Source organism: Pogona vitticeps, chromosome 4, assembly GCF_051106095.1.
Source record: "Pogona vitticeps strain Pit_001003342236 chromosome 4, PviZW2.1, whole genome shotgun sequence".
NCBI lineage: Eukaryota > Metazoa > Chordata > Lepidosauria > Squamata > Agamidae > Pogona > Pogona vitticeps.
The window spans coordinates 265216-287416 of record NC_135786.1 but is presented as its reverse complement, the minus strand read 5'-3'; the positions used below and the strand labels follow the sequence as shown (position 1 = coordinate 287416).

Here is a 22201-nt window from a genome sequence, read left to right as displayed (position 1 = left end):
AGGAACAAACCTTGTCAAAAAATTTGGTCTATCAATAAGAAAAGAAGCAGGAAAGTACCTTGTAGAATTCTAAATCCATCCACTTTTATTGCAGTTACAGGCAATGAAACAGACAACTGTACATATGGGCATCACTAGACAACCAACAGAGAAATCAAATTAACTGCACAATTGGAAGTAGTTGACAGAGAAGCTGTATTCCCTCTGCCAAAACAAAACCGGGAGCAGAGTGTGAAAAATTAGGAGTAGAGCTGAAGAACAACACTAAAACATTTATAGTACCAAAATATAATTTAATCACATTTCTGATAAAATTTAAATCCATATAAAAAGCAGATCTGGATTAGTAAACTTAACTGTGAACCAAAAGAGCTGTGGATTTTAAGCAGCAAGGTTTTCAGGGAAGAATACAAAAAGACTTTTCCCTTAGCTCAAAGCAAAGCAAAGCGTGCTGCTTATATGCCGCCCCCCATAGCGCTTCAAGCACTCTCTGGGCGGTTTACAAGTTAATTATGCAGGATACACATTCCCTCCCCCCACCCCCAAGCGAGTTTGTTTTACTAACCTTGGAAGGATAGAATGCTGAGTCAACCTGGAGCTGGCTGCCTGGGACATGAGCACAGTGTTGGCAGCAGGACAGCAGTTTAACTCCCGCACCAGGACGCTCCTACATGGATGAATGCTAAAACTCTTAAAATTGTTAATAGACAAGAAACAAAAAGAAAAACTGGCAGAAATAGGATCAGAATCCTAGATGCAACTTTTCAGAGACTCTTATGTAAGAGGACTATTGTGATAATCAGCGCAAGTAAATATAAAGGAACAGTTAAAGGGGGGGGGGGTAGGGAGCCAGATATCTCCTCCATAAGATTCAAGAAAATAAAGAGAAATTTAAACCAAGATTAGGGATGCTAAAATATCAATAGGAGAACCACATTCTTTGTTCAAAATAAAATAAAGAGTAAATGGAAACAGTACATTGAAGAGATGAAATGATAACAGATTCCTTTGAAGAGAAATCCTGTAATGAAGACCCTACATTTTAGAAAGTGAAGTGAAAATTGCTCTGAAAGCACCTGGAAGAAACAAGTCAAGAAGAGTAGATGGGATACACAGAACCTTTTCAAGCTATAACAATCGAATCTATCAAAATCCTAACAGGACTGACACATAGAGAAAACAAGACAATGGCCCACAAACATTCGTATTCCAGTCCCAAAGAAAGAAAACACCAAAGAGTGCAGAAGATGTAAGACCATCTCATTAACTTCCTGTGCAAGCATATTTTTCAATAAACATTTTTTTCCATAAATACAGTGAGACATACTGAATGTTCCAAGCTGGATTTCAAAAAGGAAGAGACATCAGAGATCCCACTAAAATTATACGTTGGCTACTGAGGCCTACCAAGAAATTTCAAAGAGGACCAGTCTATGTTTTGTAGCCCAGCAGCAGCAAAGCCTTTGACTATGTGGCTCAGAAGCTGTGGATTGTTCTGAAAGAAACTGGTTTGCCTCAACACTTGATTGTCCTGATGCATAGTTGATACTCTGGACAAGAAGCTACTGTTTGAATGGAATCTCCTTATCTATCCAAGTTGCATAATAAAGAACATAGCCTAGCATACGGAAAACTGGATTTCACTGAGATGAAGGAGGTGTGGAAATTTGTGACAATGAAATAATTAAAATTCTTAAAGAGATTTTCTATCTCTCGGTACACTCATCAGTCCAAATGACTGAAAAGGAAAACAAACAAACAAATCAGAAAAAGGTTAGCATGCATACTGGGCAAAAACAAAAGAAAAATATACAAAAACATGGCACCTTAAAACCTAAATACTGTATTTTTAAGCATGCTTTTGTAGACAAGCCCCCCTTCTTCAGGCAAGGCCTGAAGAAGCAGAAACTGACGGTGCCACAATGCTTTTGCCTCCTTTATTTCTTACTTTTGTCTTTCCTTGATATGCCAGCACAGACACTTACACGGCTACCTCTTCTAAGATACTCCCAGAAAAAGACTCAGAGAAGGAAGGGTGGCTATGAGGGAGTGGAATGCCAGGAAGGCCACAGCTATCCACGCGGTAGTACTGCCAAGTATTATGCACAGACGTTTGAAAGCTGAACAGTGTAGAAAGCTGGCATGGAATAATTTATTTATTTGAAATACATGTTGGAGGAGAACAGTATAGATAGACACACTGGACTTTAAGAAAGACTTCTGGGTCTTAGATGAAATCAAGCCTGAATTCTTTCTAGAAGCAGCATGACTGAACGAAGGCTATTGTATTTTGGGCACTGGAGGAGACACAAAGGCTAGGAAAAGTGGAAGAGAGCAGGAAAAGAGGAAGACCCCACCCCTCACCCCAGGAGTTGGCAAGACCTGGGCAGAGTTGTATGCGATGGGACCTTTCAGAGGTGACTAGTTCAGAAGTGGCTCGATGGCACAACATAAGCACGCCAGAAGAAGCCTTCCTTTAACGTTAGCTCCAGCGGGGAACCAAACTTGCCCACGAATGTCTGCACAGAGCTCTCCTGTGTGAGAAGCCACGGAAATGAAGCGACGCATTCTGACCCTCGTTACAGCTGAACCTTCACACCAGGGACCAGCGTGGGTGCAGTTTGCTGTTGGCAGTCCAGCAATAGACACAAGCACAGGGTAGAGTGGTCAGTTGGCACAGACCTCAGGAGGGAAAACAGGAGCTGGTTAAAGGAGAAGGAAAAGCCTTTAACAATGTAAGGTTGGAGGGAGGGGCCATGCACCAGGCCCAGCCCATGTATGGGGGGGAGGGAGCAATCGGCTGAGCAATAGGGAGGCAGTCCTTTGGGGCCAAGGGCGTGTCCAGGGGGGGCTCTGCCCTTCATCATGGAGGCAGTGGCCTCAAAAGCCCCGGGGTGGGCTGCAGCTTGTTGCCCATGGGCACCACACAACCCCGCAGTGCTTCCACGGGCTCCATCGCCTCTGGCCTGCACGCTGGTCGCTGTAGAGCCCCCTACACTTAGAGGTTGTTGAGAGTGGAGGTGGATCAGGCCCCTGCTGGAGTCCTCTACTGCTATCATCAGCCTGTGTCCACCCCACCCTCCAGAAAAAGGAAGCACAGCTGCTCACCCCCAACAGGGCCGAATCCAGCCCAGCCCAGCCGGCAGAGGCGAGCCAAGGGCAGCCACCTCCCCAGGGGAACAGGGCACCAGGCCCAGCGCTGGGACTTGGCTTCTGTGCAAGCAAGAGCCGCTCTGGCAGGAGCCTGTGGCTGCCTTCAACCCACTAAGCTCCCCCCGTTTACAAAGGGGGGGCAGTCAGCACCCAGAAGGCAAAACGAAACACAGCAAGGGTCCTTCCTGCAGTCCAAGAGGCCCGAGGTCCTGCGCACAGAGGAGAGCCGGACGCTCCCCCGGCACGGCCGCCCGGGACCCTTTCCGCCGTGGTGCCATCAGCCGTAGTGGTAGACGAAGTCGTAGCTGCTGGGCTCCTTGGGGACGGGCGGGGGCACCTCCGGGATGGGGATGTTCTCCAGGTCCAGCAAGCGCAGCTTCATCTCCATGCTGAGCAGAGTCTCTAGGTCGCTCTTGGTCAGGTCGCTGGCCATGTCCTTCCCCAGCAGGGCGTGGAGTCCGTCAATCCAGATGCAGTACTGCGTGCAGAGAGAGTAGGGGGGACCGGTTGGCTCTGACCCCCAAGCAGGAGCTGCTCCCTCAGGCCTTGCCCTACCAAGCCGGCCCGCCGCCTCTCTCCTCGGGGAGCCAGAGCCCGACTGCTGTCTGTGGCCGCCTGAGGCAGAAGGCAGCCTGCGCAGAAGCGCCTCAGATCAGACAGGCGCACTTCCACCAGGAAGCTCTTGGGAGGGAAACGGGCTCCCAAGAGTTTGGGGTTATCTCGCCCTCTATAGAAAGCTTCTAAGGCTGCAGTGGGCGCTGAGCACATGCCTCTACTGGTGTGCCGAGATATCGACCACCCTGGGACGGGCTTCCCGGACAAAGCAGGCAAGCGCATCCCACTCTTCTGGAACCAAAAGAGGAGCACCAGGAAGGGCGTGACTCAGGGAGGGGGCCTTCCCAGTAACAGACACCTCCTGCCCCCCTCCAGTAGGGAGGAGACAGTGGAGACCGGATGGCTTCCCTCCTGCAAGACGCCTGCAGAAGGGCAGAGGAAGACGGACTCGGGTCAAAGTCTTTTGGGGGCGGGGGAGGTTGTGAAGAGATCCCGCAGGCAACATTGGGCCCCCTCCAAGCTGGGCTGACCTCATATTTGTTGGGTGCAATGAAGTTCAAGGTTTCATCTGGGTCATAGATGATGGAGAAGGCCAGATCTAGTGCCTCCTGCAAGGGGGAGGAAGGGAGGGAGAGACAAGAGGCAGGGTGTGTGTGTGAAGAAACAGCTCTTCCACCCCAAAGCCAGAGCCCCAGGACTGCCACTCCTGGCCAGGCCAGGGGCCACCTGCCCCACACCTTCCTTGGCTGATCCCACCTTGTTCTGCTTCAGGGCACCCTTTTCTTTCATGTGGGGACAGTCTTTCCCTGTGACAATAGCCTTGATATCTGCAACAGGAACTAGGAAACAAATGGGGAGGGGGAGAGCGGGGCGGAGAGAAGGGATTTGAAATATTAGTCCCAATAGAAGGGGAGGCGGCCGGGACGGCCAGACCCGCTGCAGGAGAGGCCCCTCCTCCCAGCCTCGCCAGACTGATGCCCGGCGGTCCTGCGTTGCCTTACTCAGGGGAACCAAGGGGCAGCCCCTCCTGCGTGGGCTCAACCTCAACCGCACAACACGGCCCTCTCCCCCCCAACTTACTTTTTTCCTGCAGGGCCTCAAAGGTCACCTCGCCCTGTGCATGGTCCTCCAGATCACCGTAGTGCAGCACCTTGTGGTTCAGAGCCAGGCGGCAGTACCAGAAGCGCTCTGCAAGACATGTGGCCACGGCCCTGTGTTGACTGGGGAGGGGCGGCTCCTCTGCCCACGCAGGCCCAGCCAGGTAGGCAGGCGGTGAGAGATCCCCCCCCCTGCCCCATCTACCCCCAGTCAGCTGCCATCTGCCCTCTCATCCAGGAAGGTCTCAGCCACCTCCCCACTGCGGCCTCTCAGTCACTGGACTCTGGAGTCGCGCGCCCCCTCCATCCTGGGCCACTTCCAGGCAGAGCGGCCTGGCCTCCCTCCCTCCCTCCTTGCTGGCAGCCCAGCCCCTGCCCACTCCTTCACCCACCTGGCCTCCTCCGGTTCCCAATCTTGCGGAAGCTGCTCCCTTCGCAGAGGCGGTTCAGGCGCTGCTGCTTGATGAGCTCCAGAATCTCCGGCTGGATCCTCTCTCGCAGCTCCCTGCGGGTGGTGTGGGGGTCACATAGCAGCACGTTGAGCAGAATCCCACCTGACCTGGAGAGCAGAGCCCACGGCCCCTGGATGCCGGCTGCCACCCTCTCCCCCCACCCCCCCCACCCACGCACTCCCTGCTTCAGGGGCAGCACTCACACGATGGGCGGGGACTGGAAGTCGTCTTGGCTCAGACGCTCCGACTGGCGCAAGCGCAGGATCTCCGAGTAGCTCAGGCTGCGCAGCTTGCTCTTGAACTGGTCCAGGGAGCTGGGCTTGGAGGGCAGGGCCCGGGTGATCTGCTCTCGCACCACCTGCATCACCTGGAGGAACAGGGGCCAAAAGGGGAGGCATCCCCTACCTCAGCAGCAGGAGGAGGAGGAGGAACAACAGCGGGAGCGGTGCCACCCCCACCGCCGGAGAAGGAGGAGGAGAAAGAGGAGGCCTGCTTTCCTGCACCCACCCACCTTGTTGAAGTCCTCTGCTGTTGCCCGCATCTCTTTCCAGGTTTTGTTGAGCAGCTGGATGCAAACAGCAAAGAGCTCCTCAAAGGCGTGGTCGTGGGTGAAAAACATCGGGTGGTAATCATTCCGTCCCTCATTGGCTGCACAGAGAGGGAGAAACAGGGTGTCCAAGCGGCAGCCAGTGATCCCAATGGATCCTTGGGATGTGTGTGTAGGGGGGGTAGGGTGTCACAGCAAGAGCACGTAATAGCAAATGGCCCAGAACTAACAGGCTTTTTCCAGGCTCCTGCTGAAATTTTCTTGCAGGGAAGGAACACTAACCTGAGATACTGGGGAATTCAGCTTCCCAAAACTCATCTTATTCCTTTACAAAAACAAATTTCTAGTCCTTTTGGTTACAACTCTAAAAAGCAAACTTGGAACAGCCCAAGGAAAGGCTCTGCCAGCTAAGAGACCTGGGACAGAAGAGGAAAGAGCCATTGAATGTATCTCGGCTCCAGCAACCTTCAGAGCTCCCTGCCTTTCCTTCTGCCCTGTGACGGCAAGATTTGGAAAAAGCTTATGCAAAAGCTGAGCAAAAACTAAAACGGCAGAGTGACTGCAGAATTTGGACCCTCTTGGTGATGTCCTTAGAGAGCCTGGCTTCAGGCAGTAGCAACTGCATGGGGGACACAGAGCCCCGCTCCTCAGAGCATGCTCAGGAGGAAAGACGCCTCACTGTGCAGGCGGCCGCACGGGATGGGAGTCAGGAGACGCAAATCCCTTCTGCAAGTTGTTCTAACTAGGGGGACATAACAGACCAGCATCAATCCGAAAGGGCTCGGCTTCATCCACAGGGACGTGGCACAGCCACAGCTGAAAGTCAGGATGCCGTAAGACGAATCTTGGTCAAAAACAGGAAAAGGACCATTTTATATTGTAAATGCCCACATTCTGACAAGGCAGAAATAAATAAATGAAACAACAGGAATGCTTGAGAGATGAGTTCCTAAAAAGGGCATGGCTAACTGAGGGAGGGACCACCTGTCTTCTTCTCAATCTGTCCAGATTCTCAGGAAAGGCCCTCTTCAAAAAAGTAGGAGCATTTCCTGGGGCCCGCCTTCCCCTGTGGGGCTCCCAGAGTATGGACGGCACTCCCTCCCAAGTGGCAAAGTCAATTTTCACTCTGAGTGACTCTTAGAAGGGAGGCAGAAACAGACTGGCATGTGACATCAAAACTATTCTCCTGTATTACAGTGGGGTCTCGACTTACGAACTTAATCTGTATTGGAAGGTGGTTCTTAGGTCGAAAAGTTCGTAGGTAGAATCTGCATTTCCCATAGGAATGCATTGAAAACCATTTGATCCGTATCTGCTCTTTTCCGTCCATAGAAACTAATGGAAAGCTGCTATTCTGCCTACTGCCACTAGAGGGGGATATTTTGTTTCTTTTTTCCCCTTAGGTGCAGGAAACGGAGGAAGGCAGGGAACAGTTTGCAAAGCACTTTAGAAATCTTTTTTTTCAACGAAGCCAATTTTAAAGCATGTTTTAAAGCATGTTGTGCTGATTTTTTCAGCACAAAGACACACAGGCAGGCTTTTTAGGTGCTGAGGAAGCCTCCCCAAGCCTCTTCAGAGCCAACCGATCAGCTGATAGGCGGGGAGAGGAGAGGGCAGGAGGGGGGGAGCACAAAATGGCTGCCAGGCCCCCTTCTGGTGTGGGCTTTTAGCTGTTTCCTGCTCTTTTTCCTGCTGTTTGGGGGCTACCAAGGCCTGGTAAGTGACTTTCTTTTATTTATTTTAAAGTTTCTGACCCTTTTTTCCCCTCCAGAAGCCTCTAAGGGGAGGGAGGGGGCACTTTTTTTCCTGTTCGTAACTCGAGGGAAGTTTGTATGGCAAGTCCTTATTTCCCCTATAGGGGGGGGGGGTTCGTAAGTTGAATTGTTCGCAAGTAGGGTCGTTCGTAAGTCGAGACCCCACTGTATTTTTTATCTGTGTATTTTGTTCGTTCCTGTATTTTTCCAAAAAAATGTATTCACTCGATTTGAATGGTGCTCACAGTGGGGTTGCTTATTTGAGGATGTTTCCAGCTGTCTTGGGTGGAGCACACAAAACAAAGGAAGTTCCTGAAGATTTGAGAGGTGGCGAGATTGTGGGAACCCTGCAGATCCCGGTCCCAGCGGCCCGTGGAGGACAGCCCCACTCAAGAGGGGGCTTCCCTTGCCCGCAAGCTGGCAGTGGACCTGGCAGTTCTGCCTCCCACACCAGGCAGGGGCCCGCTCCAGCCCCAGCAGGACAGGCAGCCAACGAGAGCGGTCTGCCGTTCTCCTTGCTTTTTGCTCGCCTGCTCCCTCCCTCCCTCCCTCGTCTGCCACCTCACTTACGGAGCTCCCCGACCTGCAGGATCTCACACAGCATTTTGGTCAGCTCAATGGCACTGCGCCCGAAGGGGCACTCATGCTTGTCCTCTCGGCTGCTGTTCTCCAGCACAATCTGCAGGGTGGGAAGGGAGGCATCAAGGGGGAGGTGGGGAAAGCTGGCCCCGGTGGAGGAAGGAGGCCGTCGTCACCCCTTACCCGGACGTAGGTGTCCTGATGATGTTTGGCCAGATACAGCATGTTGTCCAAGGCTAGCATCCCAGGAGGGGTCTGGGTGAAGTCCAGAGCGGGGTTGATATGGTTCTGTAAGAGCAAGGAGGAAACCATGCAAAGCCGCAGGAGGGCACCGATCCCCAAGCCCTCTGCAGGGACCCTCTTGGTGGCCTCTGAAACCAGACCTGCCCTGCCCAGCTGAGCCGCCCTTTCCACCTACCGTGAAGCCCAGCATCTTGTAGTCCTTCGTGTACATAGCCCTGCGCTTCTCCACCCCTCCTCCTCCTCCGGGGACAAGGCTGTTGCTCTCGGATTCCGCCTCAAAGGCAATTCTCCGCAGCTCGAAAATGATGTCCCTCTGGGCCTGCGCAGCGCCCCGCCAGAGGAGAAGAACAGGTGAGCTCTGTGCCTGGGCGGCAGGAGGGCAGCTGCCGGGCCCCTTCCGGGGGAGGGCCAGCCCTTCCCGCCGTTACCTGGTCAGTGGGGTCCATCCTGGTCATCATCCGCTCCTCCAGAAGATTAAAAGTCAGGACTTGAAGCACATACAGTTGGTGGGCCATCTCCGTTTTGATTGGGCGGTTTCCTCTAATGACATGCTGTGAGAGAGGCAATGAGGAGGAGGAGGAGGAGGCAGAAGGACACAAGGAGAGGAGACAAGGGAGGGCCACCCCAGAGCAAAGCAGCCCCCCCCCATCCTCACAGCCTGGCAGCGGTGATGCCAGAGGGGGACTGAACTGAAGGGCTGCACCAAGGATTCCAAAGAGCTGCCTTGCTCTTTCCACCCCCTGCTCCCCACCCCACCCCTGGGACCTTGTGCCCGGGACTCACCGTCAAAATAACAGAGCGCAGGTGCGTCTGGGCAAAGGCGCTGGCCATTTCCTGCAGGGAAACGGGGGGGGGGGAGGGAGGTGAAAAGGAGAGAGAGGAGCTGGCAGGAGCACAGGCTCCACTCTTCTCCACCTTCTGGAGGGACCAGCCGGTGAGGGAAAGAGTCTCTTCACTTGCACAGAACCACCACCACCCCCTGCAGCCCCCCCCCAAGCACTCCAGGGCATTTTCCTGGGCCCCTCACACAGTCCTGCTGCCCCGTCTAAGATGAGACCACAGCGGCGGCAGAGCAAAGCAGGAGGAGCAGCGGGAACAGCAAGCGGCCGCAGGCGGAAGCCACGCTGGGGCTGAGCCCGGTCAAGGGCTTTTTCTGTACTTTGCCCATCCCAGCCTTCTCGCGTCAGGCATCCTGCTTCTAAGCAGGGTCTCCAAAGTGGTTCGCTCTCCCAATGACGACCACCACCACCGCAAGAGAAGACAAGGAAGGTGCACACATTCAGAGCTGACACCCTTCTTTCCCTTCCCTGGCGCGAGCCCTTACTTACAGTGCACGGCAAGCCGAGTGGGTTAAGCAGCACGTCCTGCTGGCAAAAAGGCACAAGAAAACGCAGATGGTGGGGCTGGCAGGGGTGATGGGGGGGCACGCAGGACATGGATGCCAATGAGCAAAGACACACGAGGAACGCCACACCCACCACGCAGAGAAGCAAGGCCTTACAGTCATCACTTCAGGGACACCTCTCCCTGGACAGGGTCACCCCTTGTCCCATGATAGCTAAGTGCCCCCTGGGAGACAATCACCCGCCACACGGGGGGCCAGGCCGGGGCGGCTGCTACCGGAATGCTGGTGACCCACCTGCCTCTTGTCCTCCGGGGCCTTCAGGAAGAGGGCGTTGATCAAGGCGATTGCGTAAGTCTGGATCTCCTGGTTTGACCTGCAAGTTGGAACAGGGGACGGAGATGACGGCCAGGCCCGTAGCTGCCACCACTGCTCTGCCCACCCGAGCTGGCCAGGGCCTTGGGGGTCATAGAGGTCTGGCAGAGAGCACCCGAGGCTCTGATACTCACACCTGCAGGTGGGAGATGAGCTGCCCGACTGTGATCTCTTCTGCAATCTTCTGATACAGGCTCTGGCTGTTCAGCACCATGCTCTCCAAGATGGCCAAGGACCGCTGCAGGATGGAGACGTCCACCGTCGGCTGGCTCACATACCCAGCAATCTGCAGGAAGAAAACACAAGCTGCTGCTCGGGACCAGATTCTGCAACAACTCAACACTACTTCTCCACCTCCAACCTGCCGCCATCTCCTCCTGGTGGACTACACCTGCTTGATGAAGGTAACGGAGACCACATCCCAGGAGACGATGCCGTGGTCCATGAGCTCGAGAAAGGCCGTCAGGGTGAATGCCAGCATTTCGCTGTAGCTGCAAAAATGGGAGACAGGAAAGGCCAGCCTTTGGAGGACTCTGCCAGGGCTGCCTCCGGGCCCAAGCTCTTTCCTGTCAGCTCCTGGGGGGGGGGGGCTTGTCCCAGAGGGCCTCCCCCTCCAGCCAGCCATGCCATCAAGCACACTTGCCCATGCCATTCAGCAACCAGCAGAGACCCCAGAGGGCTCTCTGCCTTCTTGCCAGAACTCACAACTTCTGGGACCACCTGGGAATGTTGCCGTAACATCTGGGCATCCCATGGCAACAAAGCTTCAGGCAGCCCCATTCTGCAGCCTATACAGGGGAGCAAGAGGCTGCACAAGATGCCTGTCTCTCTCTCTCTGCCTTGCTTCTTCCTTCCTGAAGATGTTAATGACCCAGCACGCCCTCACCACTTGCCTAAGGAAAGCGTGGCCTTGGCAACTGGCACTAGAGGTAGTGCCATGCGGGTGCCTGGAGATGCCTTTTTGGGGGAGAGGGTCCCACCTGACTCTGTGTTCTGCTCAGAAGTCCTTTCTTCATTCCTTCCCCTTTTCCTCCACCTCCCACTGCTCAGCGCCACTGGATCTACCCACTGCACCTTCATGCGACAAGATGCTCTCCAATCGCCTGTCCTTTTCCTTTGGCTGTATCTACAACGGTCATGTTCTTCTACTGGGTCTTCCTTTTCCCCCTTCCTCCGGGGCCCCAGATGCCGTGACCTTTGTTCCCTGCCCTCTTTCTCCCACCCACCCAAGGAGGTCTACACTAGCCCTTGGCATCCCTCTGCAGCCTTCCCAGTCCCTGCTGCCAGCTCAGCGCGGCAGTGTCTACCTTTGAGAGGATGCCTTTCCCCTTCCTCTGACGGTCATGGCCAGAAACGGCAGCCTCCTGCCACCCCCACCCCCCACATGGCTGACAAACCAGGCAGGGAACCGAGAGAGACAGAGGGGGCCACCGGGGGGGGGGGGCGGGGAGGCGCTGCCCAGGAGGTGACAGCCAAACCAGGGCTTACTGGGAGAGAAGCTTGGTTCCACTCTCCACCAGCCGGGTGAGCACCGATATTCCCTCCATGTTGATGAACTCAGTGGCAAAGGTCGCGTCGGCGGAGAGCTTGGCCAGCTCCTTCACAGCCTCCAGCCGGGCCTCCATGCTATGCGACTGGCTCCGGTCCATCAGCTGGCGGGCAGCCCTAGACTGGGAGGGAAACAGGGCACCAACTTGTCCTTTGGCGCCATCTCCAAAACAGCCCTCTGCTCGCTGGGCAGGACGGCCTCATGCCCAGAAACATGAGCAGCCAAGGTCCCTCAGCAACATTATCCAGAGAGGGGCGCGAAGGGGGAGAAGCTGCCCACCCTCAGCTCTGGGAGGGGTCAAGATCAGCCCAGACCTACTGGAGAAACCGCCAGCTGCAGGATGGTCCCGTTCTTGATGTCACTACGCGTCTGCAAGGCAAAACAGGCAACGGTCTCTTTGCGGAGGGGCACAGGTGAGCAGAGGGGCTGGTGGGGGGCCCTGCACTGTTGGCAAGGATCCCGTCTGGTCCTTTTGGGGTCCAGAGTGCCAATTGGCTCAGAATCCCACCGCCCATTTTCTGCAGGGGCAGAAAGAAGGCAGGGACACAGGCCCACCTGCTCCGTGATGTACAGCTGGGGTCCGTCTGCATAGCGAAGGGTGTAGTACTCTGGGTTGGAGAGCGACCACCTGGAGGGAGAAGAACAGCAGGAGGGAAGAAGTGGCGCCAGGAAGACAATGCCCGGGAGCACCTCAAAGAAGCAGGCTCGGCTGAGGAAGCTGGGGGCTTGTGCTCCGCCGGGACTGCCTGTGGGTCTCCGCGGAGAGTTGCAGCAAGAGCAGGCGGACTGAAAAAGAAGCCCACCTGCCCCCTGGGGAGCCCCGCAGACCCCACCAGCACTCACCCATCGCAGACTTCCTTGATGATGGAGGCCAGGGGGCGCTTCTGAGGAGGGGGGGAGAAAGAAATCAGGACCCTCCCGGAGGCTGAGCCCCACTGACCTGAGCCCCTACACCCTGCAGCTACCCCCCAGGTGCTCTGACCCAGGGCCTCCCCCTCGGCCCGCTGAAGCTTCTCCAGAGTCCACCTTCCTGTTGCCACCGCCCCCGCCACCCACCTGCGGTCCTTCCCCCCCTCGCCTGCCCAGGTAGGCCTGCTGCTCCCACCTGATCAATCTCAAGCAGCTGGGCATTGGCCCCAGGCCACTCCACGGCCACCTTGACGATGTCTGCGGGGGGCGGCATCGCTCCAGCCCTTCCTGGGGAAGCCCCTTCCTCTACCTGGTAGGGAGAGAAGGCGGATCAGCTCCAGAGTGACAGGCAGGGCTGCGGCTCAGGGCTCAGCTCCCCACCCAGGCCCCCAAAGATCCTCCTGAGAGGCAACTGGCTGGGCAGCGGGCAGCAGGCAAGCCCACCCACCCCGGCTACACAAACCGCCCTCCCACCTGCAGGGCTTCAGCGCCCGGGCGCCGGGCCGGCCCTTCTCGTGGACAGGAGGGGAGAGCGACGGAGGGCCCAGGGCCAAAGGCATCTGAGCCCACAGCCAAACCGGTCCCAACTCTGGGCAGCCCCACACAGACAGGGACACCCCCCCCCCATCCCTGGTGGCTGCCCTCCCTCCCTTCCCCCCTTCTTTCTTTCTTTCTTTCTTTCTTTCTTTCTTTCTTTCTTTTTTTCTTTCTGGGCAGGCCAGGCGTTGGCAAGGCAGGCGCGCCCAGCCCACGGGCAGGCAGGGGGAGGCTTGGGCGCTCTCCTCCTCCCCCCAGCCAGCCAGCCAGCCAGCGGGTGCCCGGCGGGAGCATCATCCCCCTCCCAGCATCATCTCTTCCTCCTCCTCCTCCTCCTCCTCCGCAGCAGCAGCACCACCAGCCTCCTATTGAAAGCAGGGGCGGTTAACCCTTCCTGGGCTGGGGCCCTGGAGGCGAAGAAGGGCCAAGCAAGAAAGCAAAGGGATGGGGGGAGGGCGGGGAGAAGAAAAACGCTTTCCCCCCCCCCCGGGATGGGGGAGGCGGGTAGGGAAATGAATCGGGACCCCCAAGGGCCCCTCCCCCCCCCGGAGCCTTCACGCCCTCTGACCAGAAAGCCCCCCTCCCCAGAAGGTCCCGGAGGGCGGGATGGCGGGGGGGGCCGCAACCTCCCTTTCCCCTCCCCGGCAGGAGGTGGGGGGGCGCGGCCGTCGCCTGCGGGAAGGGGGGGGCGACCCGGCTCCCGCCTGGAGGGGGAAGCAGCCAGATTCATTCCGGGAAGGGAAGTGCGCGCAGGCGGGCCGGGCCGGGCCGGGATGAGGAGCCAGGCCGGCTCGCAGCGCCGTGGCCGGGAAGCCCACCTACCCACCCCCGCCGCCTCCACCGCCACCGCCGCGGGGGCCCCGTCCCTTGCACGCGGGGAGGCCCCTTTCCCCGGGTCCGGGTTCACACGCGCAGGCACGCAGACACGTGTCGGGGAAGAGGCCTCTCCGGAGCAGGGGAAGGACAGCCCGGCCGCCCGAGCGCGGGCAGGGGGGAGTCCGGCCCCTCCGCCGCCGAGCGCGCTCGGGATGGAGACGGGGAGGGGGGGAGGGACCCGAGGAAGGGAGGTGTCGGTCCCTCCGTCCGTCCGCCCCTCCTCTCATTTCCCCCCCCCCGTGCGCGCGCCCTTCCCTCACCCGGGCTCCGGGACGGGACCCCCCCCCCCGCCGCCGCCGCCGCCGCCGCTGCTTCTGCCTCGGTTCGGCCCTCTCCCGCCCCGCCCTCCTGCCACTCACGGGCGGCCCCAAGCCCATTGGTTGCTGCCTCTGGCGCCGCCAAGCCCCGCCTTCCCCGCTAGGGACCCCTCCCCCGAGCCTTGTTGCCGAGCAGCCTGGTGCCATGGAAACCGCTCGGTCCTGCGCGCCAGTGCGAAGAGGCGGGGCCCACGAGAGGCCACGCCCACCGCTGCCCTCTGACTGGCCGGCCGGAAGAGCCCCGCGAGGGCCAGCTCCTGCGCCGGAAGCGCTGGCGGCGGCGGTCGTTGTAGCAGCAGCAGCAGCAGCAGCAGCTTCCGGTTCCGGCCAGAGCAGGAGGCGCGCGCGCGCTTGGTGCGTGAAACTCGGGAGGGAAGCCGGAGGAAGGCGAGGCGGCGGCGGCGGCGAGGAGGAGGAGGAGGAGGAGAGCGGGAAGGGCAGTTCCGGGTCGAGCGCGGGAGGAGCGGACCGCCACCATGGTGAGGGCCTGGGGGGACGTGGGGGGGGAGGGGAGGACCACGGGCCCCCCACCCTCCCACCTCCGCTCGCCCGGCTGACCCCCCCACCCTCACCCCCACCCCCCGTTTTCTTCTTCTTTTTTCCTGGGCTTCCCGTCGGGGCAGACGGTGGGCAAGAGCAGCAAGATGCTGCAGCACATCGACTACCGCATGCGGTGCATCCTGCAGGACGGGCGGGTCTTCATCGGCACCTTCAAGGCCTTCGACAAGCACATGAACCTCATCCTTTGCGACTGCGACGAGTTCCGCAAGATCAAGTGAGCGCCGGGCGGTCGGGGGTGGGGGTGGGGGAGCGGGACGCCGGCCCTGTGGTGTAGGCCCCCTCGGGACACCCAGCGCCCTCCCCCTCCCCCTGCTCTTTCTCCCGCGAGGAGCGGCTGGAAGGCTTCCCGCTGGCCAGGCGCACCCCCCCCGCCCCCCCACCCCACCCCTAAGCCAGCCAGCCCGCTTCACCTCCCCAGCCGCCCACCTTTGAGGAGAAGGAGGACAGAACCGCAAGGCGGGGAGGGCCCCAGAGGCTGCCCCCTCCCCGTCACCTTCCCTGCCCTGTTCCCCCCCCCCCGTCCCGCTGGCCTCCTCCTTACAGCCGGGTTCCCTGACCCACGACAGGGCCTTTCTTGCAGGCCCAAGAACTCGAAGCAGCCGGAGCGGGAGGAGAAGCGGGTCCTTGGCCTGGTGTTACTCCGAGGAGAGAACCTGGTCTCCATGACGGTTGAGGGGCCGCCCCCGAAAGATGTAAGCCTTCTTGCTTGTGAGGAGAGCCTCTTTAGATCTGCTAGCCAGGATGAATTGTTGTAAGGTATTGCCAGGCACGTAGCCGTAGTTGTAAAACCAAATGAGGCTGTGCAGGTCAAGCAGGTGCACCTGCAGCATCTATAGTAGCCGGGCTCAACCTGCTTCTGTACAGAAGATCGTTAAGGGGCAAGTGTAGCTGCGTGGCAGAAGAGAAGGGGAAAATTCGTTGGAACAGAATTAGCTGAGTGTGACAAAGCCTTTTGTCAAGCTCCCCAGGAACTTAAGCTCACTGACGCTGCTCTTTGCTTTTCTTAGACAGGCATTGCTCGTGTCCCCCTGGCTGGAGCAGCGGGAGGCCCTGGTGTTGGCCGAGCTGCTGGGAGAGGCGTCCCGGCAGGAGCACCCATGCCTCAGGCCCCTGCGGGCTTGGCAGGTCCTGTGCGTGGGGTTGGTGGACCCTCACAGCAAGTAAGTGGCAGCCCTGTCCTGTTGGAGACAGACTTGGGCTGGGTCTGGTGCCGCACCAGCCAACATTCACCTCATCGCTCGGGGCATGTTGCGTCCCCTCCTTCATCTTGCGATGTATGTGCCTTGTGTTGTATGTGCCTGGGAGCAGGAGTGGCCTTGCCTGTGGCCTATCTCTACAGCCTTTCCTCCCTTCCTTTCTCCTAGGTGATGACCCCTCAGAGTCGAGGGACAGTGGCTGCAGCCGCCGCTGCAGCTACGGCGAGCATTGCAGGAGCTCCCACCCAATACGCACCAGGCCGTGGAGGTCCTCCTCCGCCCATGGGCAGGGGTACCCCACCCCCAGGTAAACGGCAGTGGAGGCATTCTTTACAGCTGTTGTACAGGCAGTGGGAACCTCTGATGAAGCAGCCATCTCTGAACACTATGAGGAACTGGTGTCAAAGCAGGATTACTCTGAGGTTCCCTTACAGGCTGGGATTGGGTGGTCCAGTGAGATTAAAGGCCTGATGCTACTTGGTTTCCACTGCAGGAATGATGGGACCCCCTCCTGGCATGAGACCACCAATGGGCCCTCCGATGGGCATGCCCCCAGGCCGAGGCTCACCAATGGGCATGCCACCACCTGGGATGCGGCCGCCGCCTCCTGGGATGCGAGGTGAGTCACCGCCACTGACCTTGGAAGTCTTTTTCCCCCTCAAGCATGTCTCTCCTGTCACTTTAGCTTTGTAGTTCACTGTAGCCTCTTTTGTGTCACTGTATCTTTGTAGGTCAACTGATGGTGCCTTTCCTTTGTTTTTATTTTTTTTTCCAGGTCCCCCTCCTCCTGGCATGCGCCCACCCAGGCCCTGAAATTCGGTTGGAAGGTGCTGTTTGCAGGAGTTGGAGTTCTCAATCTGTTTCGTTCAGCTCAAGATAGGGGGAGTGATGAGCGGGTGGGGGATTGCCTGCGTGCATGTTTTCTATAGCTTGGTTGTTGTATTGCCCTTTATAATAAAGACTAGGATTTTTTTTTGGTTATTGTTGCTGTGATCATTTTATTCTGAGTTTGTGAAAGCCCAGCAAGAAAGATGTTACTCACTTTAGTATACATGCCTGCCCTGTCTTGTGGAGGCAGGATCCTCTCTTTCCGGAGACAGATAAACAACACAGGAAAGGGCAGGCAAGCTGTTGGATCTGATTTGGAGATCAACCTGAGTACAACTGCAGCCAAATCCACTCCCCCTTTTCCTTCCGCTTTCAGTTGGGAAAGCAATGGGGTAGGTTCACAGCTACCTAGGCCGCTCCCACCCACTGCTGCAGTAACCAGGCTGGGATGTCATCTGCAGGGAGGCACCAGTGTCCTAGCCACTGGAAATGAACAGGTAGGGGAAGGCTGGTTTCCCATGTCGCCTCTTCCCAGTCTTATGACAAAAGGCTTCTACCTTTTCCAACTACAGAGCCCCGGGTAGGTTTCTTTCAGTATCTCCAAAGGTCTCAGATGCTGCAGGTCTGCTCAGCCCAGCATGAATCTGCAGTGCGCTTGTTGCCTTTTGGAAACTGCCTGTGGTTGATATTTATTCCCCATTTTGACACTCAAACGGAGTTGCAAGAGTTATGGACAGTCTCTTTCTGAGTCACTGCACAAGGTTTCCTTCAGCTCCTGTTCTAGAAAAGTGGAAGTCAACTGACGATCAAAGGAAATGAATCCTCTGTAACCTTAGGTTATCAAGGGTGGAGTCTTCAGTTGGAAGTTAGTATGGTTTTATCTTTTTCAATGTTTTTTTTAATTTGTTTCTAAGAGATACGTCCTTTTTGATGCTCACTGGTTTTTTGAACATTGTAATTAACTATTTGTAGTTTGCATATTCTAGTATTGTTAATGGCCTTAGGTCCTTCTCTTGGAAGAAAAAGGTATGTGTTAAATAAATTACAGATGATATGCACTACCAACACTAGAAGGACAAACAACTAACCCTTCCCTTCACCAACAAATCAAGAACCTTTTATTTTTCCCCATGTTCCAATACGTGCCTTAGAGATGGCAGCAGCATGGGAGAGCGTCCACGTGAGAGGGTCTGGGCTTCTTTTGCAAAACTTTGTTGTTGTTGTTTAGTCATTTAGTCGTGTCCAACTCTTCGTAACCCCACAGACCACAGCACGCCAGGCCCTCCTGTCTTCCACTGCCTTCTGGAGTTGGATCAAATTCACGTTGGTAGCTTTGATGACACTGTCCATCCATCTCGTCCTCTGTCATCCCCTTCTCCTCTTGACTTCAGACTTTCCCAACATCAGGGGATTTTCCAGGGTGTCTTCTCATGAGATGGCCAAAGTATTGGAGCCTCAGCTTTAGGGTCTGTCCCTCCAGTGAGCACTCAGGGTTGGTTTTCTTCAAAATGGATAGGTTTGTTTTCTTTCCAGTCCAGGGGACTCTCAAGAGTCTCCTCCCGCACCAGAGTTCAAAAGCATCAATTCTTCAGCACTCAGCCTTCTTTATGGTCCAGCTGTCACTTCCTGACATCGCTAGTGGAAAAACCATAGCTTCGACTATGCGGACTTTTGTCGGCAAGGTGATGTCTCTGCTTTTTAAGATGCTGTCGAGGTTTGTCATCACTTTCCTCCCAAGAAGCAGGTGTCTTTTAATTTTGTGGCTGCTGTCTCCATCTGCATTGATCATGGAGCCCAAGAAGGTAAAAGTCTGTTACTGCCTCCATACCTTCCCCTTCTATTTGCCATGAGTTGATGGGCCAGTGGCCATGATCTTAGTTTTTTTTAGATTGAGCTTCAGACCATTTTTGTGCTCTCCTCTTTCACCCTCATTAAGAGGTTATTTTAATTCCTCCTCACTTTCTGCAATCAAAGTTGTATCATCTGCGTATCGGAGGTTGTTGATATTTCTCCCGGCAATCTTAATTCCGGTTTTGGATTCCTCCAGTCCGTCCTTTCACGTGATGTATTCTGCATATAAGTTAAATAAGCAGGGGAACAATATACAGCCTTGTCGTACTCCTTTCCCAATTTTGAAACAATCAGTTGTTCCATATCCAGTTCTAACTATGGCTTCCTGTCCCATGTATAGATTTCTCAGAGATATATACGGTGGTGAGGCACTCCCATTTCTTTAAGGACTTGCCATAGTTTGCTGTGGTCCACACAGTCAAAGGCTTTTACATAGTCAGTGAAGCAGTAGATTGTTTCTAGAACTCTCTGGCTTTCTCCATAATCCAGCGCATGTTAGCAATTTGGTCTCTAGTTCCTCTGCCCCTTCAAAATTCAGCTTGTATTTCTGGGAGTTCTCGATCCACATACTGCTGAAGCTTACCTTATAGGATTTTGAGCATAACCTTGCTAGCGTGTGAAATGAGTGCAATTGTATGGTAGTTGGAGCATTATTTGGCCCTGCCCTTCTTTGGGATTGGGATGTAGACTGATCTTTTCCAGTCTTCCGACCACTCCGCGGCACTGTTGGGATCCCTGAAGCTATTGGTTTTGGGTGATTTCAACGTGCACGCGGGGGCAGAGGCTTCCGGGCCAGCTCTTGAGTTCTTGGAGACCATGGCCTTCTTGAACATGTCCCAACATGTCAACGGCCCCACCCACATGGGTGGCCACACACTTGACCTGGTTTTTTCCACTAATGGGAGCGAGAGTGGTCCGATGGTGACTGACCTTGAGTTGGTACCATTGTCATGGTCGAACTACCACCTAATAAAATGCACCCTTGAAATGGCTCTCCCCGCTCGCAGGGAGCAGGGATCTATTGTTATGGTCCACCCTCGAAGGCTACTGGATCCAGCTGGTTTCCAGGATGCCATGAAAGGTGTTACGACTGACCTGGCTGGCGCTCCTGTCAAGGCTCTGGTTGACGGCTGGTTCGCCGCCGCAGCTAGGGCTGTAGACACGATCGCACCTAAACGCCCTCTCCAACGCAGAGCCCACCCGGCGCCCTGGTTTAACCAGGATCTCCAGGTGTTGAAGCAGTTTAGGAGACGGCTAGAGCGCAAGTGGAGAAAGGACCCGATGGATTATAATTGGATAGCTGTCAAGGTCACCACTAACCTTTACCTGGCTAAGGTAAAGGCTGCTAGTCGAGCATACTTCGCTAACCGGATAAGCGAAGCGTCCAACCAGCAGGTGGAATTATTCCGTATAGTGCGCGACCTATCCGGAATTGGTCTGAGTGATAGGCCTCCCCCTAGTTTTTCACCGGACCAATTTGCAGCATTTTTTATCAGGGGCTTGGGAGACTCCCTCTCATTTGGGGTGGTCACCCTTGTCGCAAATAGTGGGGTCCGTAGCCTGGGGATCCATCTGGACCCGGCGCTCACCATGGAAACACAGGTGGCATCGGTGGTCCGCTCCGCCTTTTTGCATCTTTGGCTGATAGCCCGGCTGCGACCTTATCTCGACACGGGGGCACTCACTACCTTGGTGCATGCGCTTGTAATCTCCAGATTAGACCACTGTAACGTGCTCTACGTGGGGCTACCTTTGAGGTTGACGCGGAAACTCCAAGTGGTGCAGAACGCAGCAGCCAGACTCCTTAGTGGAGCGAGAAAATTCCATCATATTTCTCCTATTCTGGACGCGTTGCATTGGCTGCCCATTCGGTTCTGCGCTGACTTCAAAGTTCTGATGCTTACATATAAAGCCCTAAACGGTTTAGGGCCTCGATACTTGGCGGAATGCCTACTCCCACCAAGTTCTACCCGTGTCACTCGTGTGAGCCAGGAGGTGAGGCTGAGGAGCCTGACACCGAGGAAGGCCTGGAAGGAAAAAAACAAAACACCGGGCCTTCTTGGCGGTGGCTCCTCGCCTCTGGAACAACTTGCCTCCTGAGATTCGCGCGGCTCCCTCGCTGGGCATCTTTAAGAAACAACTGAAAACGTGGATGTTCCAGCAGGCCTTCCCTTCAGCCAACCCTAGCTAATTTCTCCCAGTCAATCCCTGATGTTTTCCTCTCCTTTCTTTACTGCGAGTCACTCTGCTTCCCATCTTGCTGTAGCTGTTTATTATATAATAATTCATGTATTTATGGATTTTATGCTGTACGCTGCCTAGAGTGGTCGTAATTGACTAGATAGGCGGGATATAAATACACTAAATAAAGAAATAAATAATTGGTCAGTTTCAACCTCTTCAGCATCGGTGGTTGGTGCATAAAACTTGGATTCCTGTGATGTTGAAAGGTCTACTTTGGATTCCTATTGAAATCATTCTATCATTTTTGAGACTCTTGCATTACATTGTTACAGAGGGGTGTGTGTGTGGGGGGGGGGGGTCAGGATTGCAGCTGGAGATAAACAAATAGTCAAGGAATACCTTACCACCTTGAACGAGTTCAGATCTCTAGGGCTGGATGAACTGCATCCGAGAGGACTGAAGGAACTGGCTAAGGAACTCTCAGAACTGCTATCCATTATTTTCTTGAAATCATGGGAAACGGGGGAGGTGCCAGAGGATTGGAGGAGGGACAATGTTGTCCCTATCTTCAAAAAGGGCAAAAAGAGGCACCTGGGAACTACAGGCCAGTCAGCTTTACATCAATCCTAGGCAAAATCCTGGAGCAGATAATAAAGCAGTCATTCTGCAAGCACCTGGAAAACAATGCAGTAATAACTAGAAAGCAACACGGATTTGTCAAGAACAAATCCTGCCAAACTAATTTGATCTCACTTTTTGATCAAGTAACCTCCCTGATAGACAGAGGGAATGCTGTAGATGTAATATATCTCGACTTCAGTAAATCTTTTGACAAAGTGCCCCATGATATCCTGATTAGAAAGCTACCTAGATATGGACTGGATAGATCAAGTGTCAGATGGATACACAGTTGGCTACAGAATTGTACTCAGAGGGTGATGATTAATGGGTCCTTCTCTAACTGGGAGGTCACAAGTGGGGTACAAGGCTGTCCTGGGCCCGGTGCCCTTTAATATCTTTATTAATAACTACATTAATACTGTAATTTTTGGGTGGGGGATGCTTTCGCCAGAAGTTTTAAGTTCTCTATATTCGCGAAGGCTTTCGCGGCCGGGATCTAATGGTTGCTGTGGGTTTTTCGGGCTCTTTGGCCATGTTCTGAAGGTTGCTCTTCCTAACTGTGTGCTGTCCTTCTGAAGATGCCAGCCACAGAAACTGGCGAAATGTTAGGAAGAACAACCTTCAGAACACGGCCAAAGAGCCCGAAAAACCCACAACAACCATTTTAAGTTCTCA

At 55.3% G+C, this 22201-nt stretch overlaps 2 protein-coding genes across 5 annotated transcripts; one reads left to right on the top strand and one right to left on the bottom strand.

Moving 5' to 3' along the window:
• Positions 1-59: 59 nt before the first annotated feature.
• Positions 60-14336, bottom strand: ELMO2 (engulfment and cell motility 2). 4 transcript variants are annotated; one of them, XM_072996530.2, is made up of 22 exons: positions 14229-14336; positions 12752-12865; positions 12490-12530; positions 12202-12274; positions 11965-12015; positions 11586-11767; positions 10489-10588; positions 10232-10383; positions 10020-10098; positions 9709-9744; positions 9164-9214; positions 8809-8931; positions 8556-8699; positions 8321-8425; positions 8129-8237; positions 5769-5905; positions 5461-5624; positions 5198-5310; positions 4789-4896; positions 4465-4547; positions 4239-4316; positions 60-3631 (listed from the first exon to the last, which is right to left on the bottom strand). In XM_072996530.2, exons 2-22 carry the CDS (start codon positions 12827-12829, stop codon positions 3431-3433), a joined length of 2208 nt encoding a protein of 735 aa, XP_072852631.2. In that variant the 5' UTR covers positions 12830-12865; positions 14229-14336; the 3' UTR covers positions 60-3430. The 4 variants fall into 4 exon arrangements, with proteins under 4 accessions (XP_072852631.2, XP_020662674.3, XP_072852630.2 ...); XM_020807015.3 differs by lacking the exon at positions 14229-14336 and adding an exon at positions 13030-14180; XM_072996529.2 differs by lacking the exons at positions 9709-9744; positions 14229-14336 and adding an exon at positions 13030-14180.
• A 262-nt stretch (positions 14337-14598) lies between these two features.
• On the top strand, positions 14599-17023 carry SNRPB (small nuclear ribonucleoprotein polypeptides B and B1). Its single transcript, XM_072996537.2, has 7 exons — positions 14599-14764; positions 14909-15060; positions 15427-15538; positions 15854-16006; positions 16211-16349; positions 16536-16661; positions 16818-17023. Exons 1-7 carry the CDS (start codon positions 14762-14764, stop codon positions 16853-16855), a joined length of 723 nt encoding a protein of 240 aa, XP_072852638.1. The 5' UTR covers positions 14599-14761; the 3' UTR covers positions 16856-17023.
• The last annotated feature ends 5178 nt before the right edge of the window (positions 17024-22201 follow it).

What these genes read in the sequence shown, in the direction of transcription:
- ELMO2 (XM_020807015.3), bottom strand. Translation starts at nt 13,389, where the DNA reads ATGATGCTCCCGCCGGGCACCCGCTGGCTGGCTGGCTGGCTGGGGGGA. An exon ending in TGCAGCTGGCGGTTTCTCCA is followed by an intron (nt 11,768 to 11,964) that starts GTAGGTCTGGGC and finishes TTTCCCTCCCAG; the next exon opens with TCTAGGGCTGCCCGCCAGCT. An exon ending in CCTGCAGGTCGGGGAGCTCC is followed by an intron (nt 5,906 to 8,128) that starts GTAAGTGAGGTG and finishes CTCTCTGTGCAG; the next exon opens with CCAATGAGGGACGGAATGAT.
- SNRPB (XM_072996537.2), top strand. An exon ending in GACGAGTTCCGCAAGATCAA is followed by an intron (nt 15,061 to 15,426) that starts GTGAGCGCCGGG and finishes CCTTTCTTGCAG; the next exon opens with GCCCAAGAACTCGAAGCAGC. An exon ending in CAGGGGTACCCCACCCCCAG is followed by an intron (nt 16,350 to 16,535) that starts GTAAACGGCAGT and finishes TTTCCACTGCAG; the next exon opens with GAATGATGGGACCCCCTCCT.